This window comes from Buceros rhinoceros, unplaced genomic scaffold (assembly GCF_000710305.1).
Source record: "Buceros rhinoceros silvestris isolate BGI_N320 unplaced genomic scaffold, ASM71030v1 scaffold34949, whole genome shotgun sequence".
NCBI classification, from domain to species: Eukaryota; Metazoa; Chordata; class Aves; order Bucerotiformes; family Bucerotidae; genus Buceros; species Buceros rhinoceros.
This window is the reverse complement of record NW_010431487.1, coordinates 11,436-12,705: the sequence shown is the minus strand read 5'-3', so window position 1 is coordinate 12,705 and position 1,270 is coordinate 11,436. Positions and strand designations below refer to the sequence as shown.

General features: G+C 60.0%; 1 protein-coding gene across 1 annotated transcript in view; it reads right to left on the bottom strand.

The window, feature by feature from the left end:
- Positions 1-134: 134 nt before the first annotated feature.
- LOC104499884 (A disintegrin and metalloproteinase with thrombospondin motifs 10-like) overlaps positions 135-1,270 on the bottom strand; it is a gene marked incomplete at both ends in the record, with an annotated part of 12,508 nt that continues 11,372 nt past the window's right edge. Inside the window, 2 exons of the mRNA XM_010143450.1 lie at positions 135-311; positions 521-725. Of these exons, the coding sequence (XP_010141752.1) occupies positions 135-311; positions 521-725 (382 nt within the window). The remainder of the gene's footprint in view (positions 312-520; positions 726-1,270) is intronic.

Sequence of the window (1,270 nt, the reverse complement as noted above, 5' to 3'; positions counted from 1 at the left end):
AAAGAACATCACCACGGAGTTGTGGTGGCCACACTGGGTTCTGCTGGCAGGCAAAAGCCTCATGCACTAGGATTTGAGGGGCTGGGGGGCAGAGTCTTCTCCTTCAATAACCCCAGGGAAAGGATTGTCCCTACCTCTCCCCACTCGCCAGTCACCCAGCGTGGTGGTGGGCAGCGCCGCAGGTTGCACCTCATGCTGGTGGGGGGCTTGGAGCCTTCGTGGCACTGGGAGGTGGGCAGAGTTGTGCTGTGGTCACCGCTCTTGCAGAGGACAATGCGGTGGCGGAAACCTGGCCCACAGCTTGGGGTGCACTGCAAAGAGAGGACACACATGGTCAGGACGTATGGCAAGGAGCAGAGAGAGGCAGCACTGGCTCTCCCCACCCGTGCTCCCACCTTGCCTGTCTCCTGAGCTACAACACTGCTTTGCACCGCTCTCCGTGGCCAGCAGCCATCACCCATGCTCTGGCCTCGTGACTGTCCTCCGAAGGACCAGCGTCATCAGCGAGGTAAGCACTTACCTCAGACCAGTCCAGGGCGACCCACTCTGGAGGGCACGTCTGGTTGTTGCAAGGCTCAAGCATCTTTGGCCGTGGATGGGTGCAAGAAGCATCATCCAAGGTCTTCTCCTCGGTGGCAGAGATCTTACGCTTGCAGAAGACGCTGCGGGTGCGGACGCCTTCGTTGCAGCTCCGGCTGCATTCAGACCAGTTCCCAATCACCCAGCTGGAGACAGGCAGAACACCAAAGTTGTGCGGGGAGCAGCGTTCCACGCGTGTCCCCGCACTCCGTACACGGCCCTATCCCTACTCCGGCCACAGCCTCCCAGGAAGCTTTGGTTGACCCACAGAGTTCCTCCACATCTGCCTTTCCTCTTTAGGAGAGGGGCGAGGGCTGGGGCAGTTTCTGAGGGATGGAGTAGCTGCTCTGCACCAAAGGAGCAGACGGGGAGAATTCCTTCCTGCAAGCAGTGCAGCAGCACAGCGGGGAGGCTAGGGGGACACAGACCGTCCTCAGCCAACACACCACGTGCCGGGCACATCTCTCACCAAGCAAAGCACGGTGTAGCCCTGTGCACAGAGTACCATGGTGGAGACAGGATTCTGCTCCCCGTGTCACCACTGCCCATTGCCCCCAGAGACCGTAGAATCATGGAATGGTTTGGGTAGGAAGAGACTTTCAAGATCACCAAGAACAACCCCTGCAGGGAGCAGGGACACCTGCCCCCAGAGCAGGGGGCTCAGAGACCCAAGGGCCAAATGCCCTGGGAT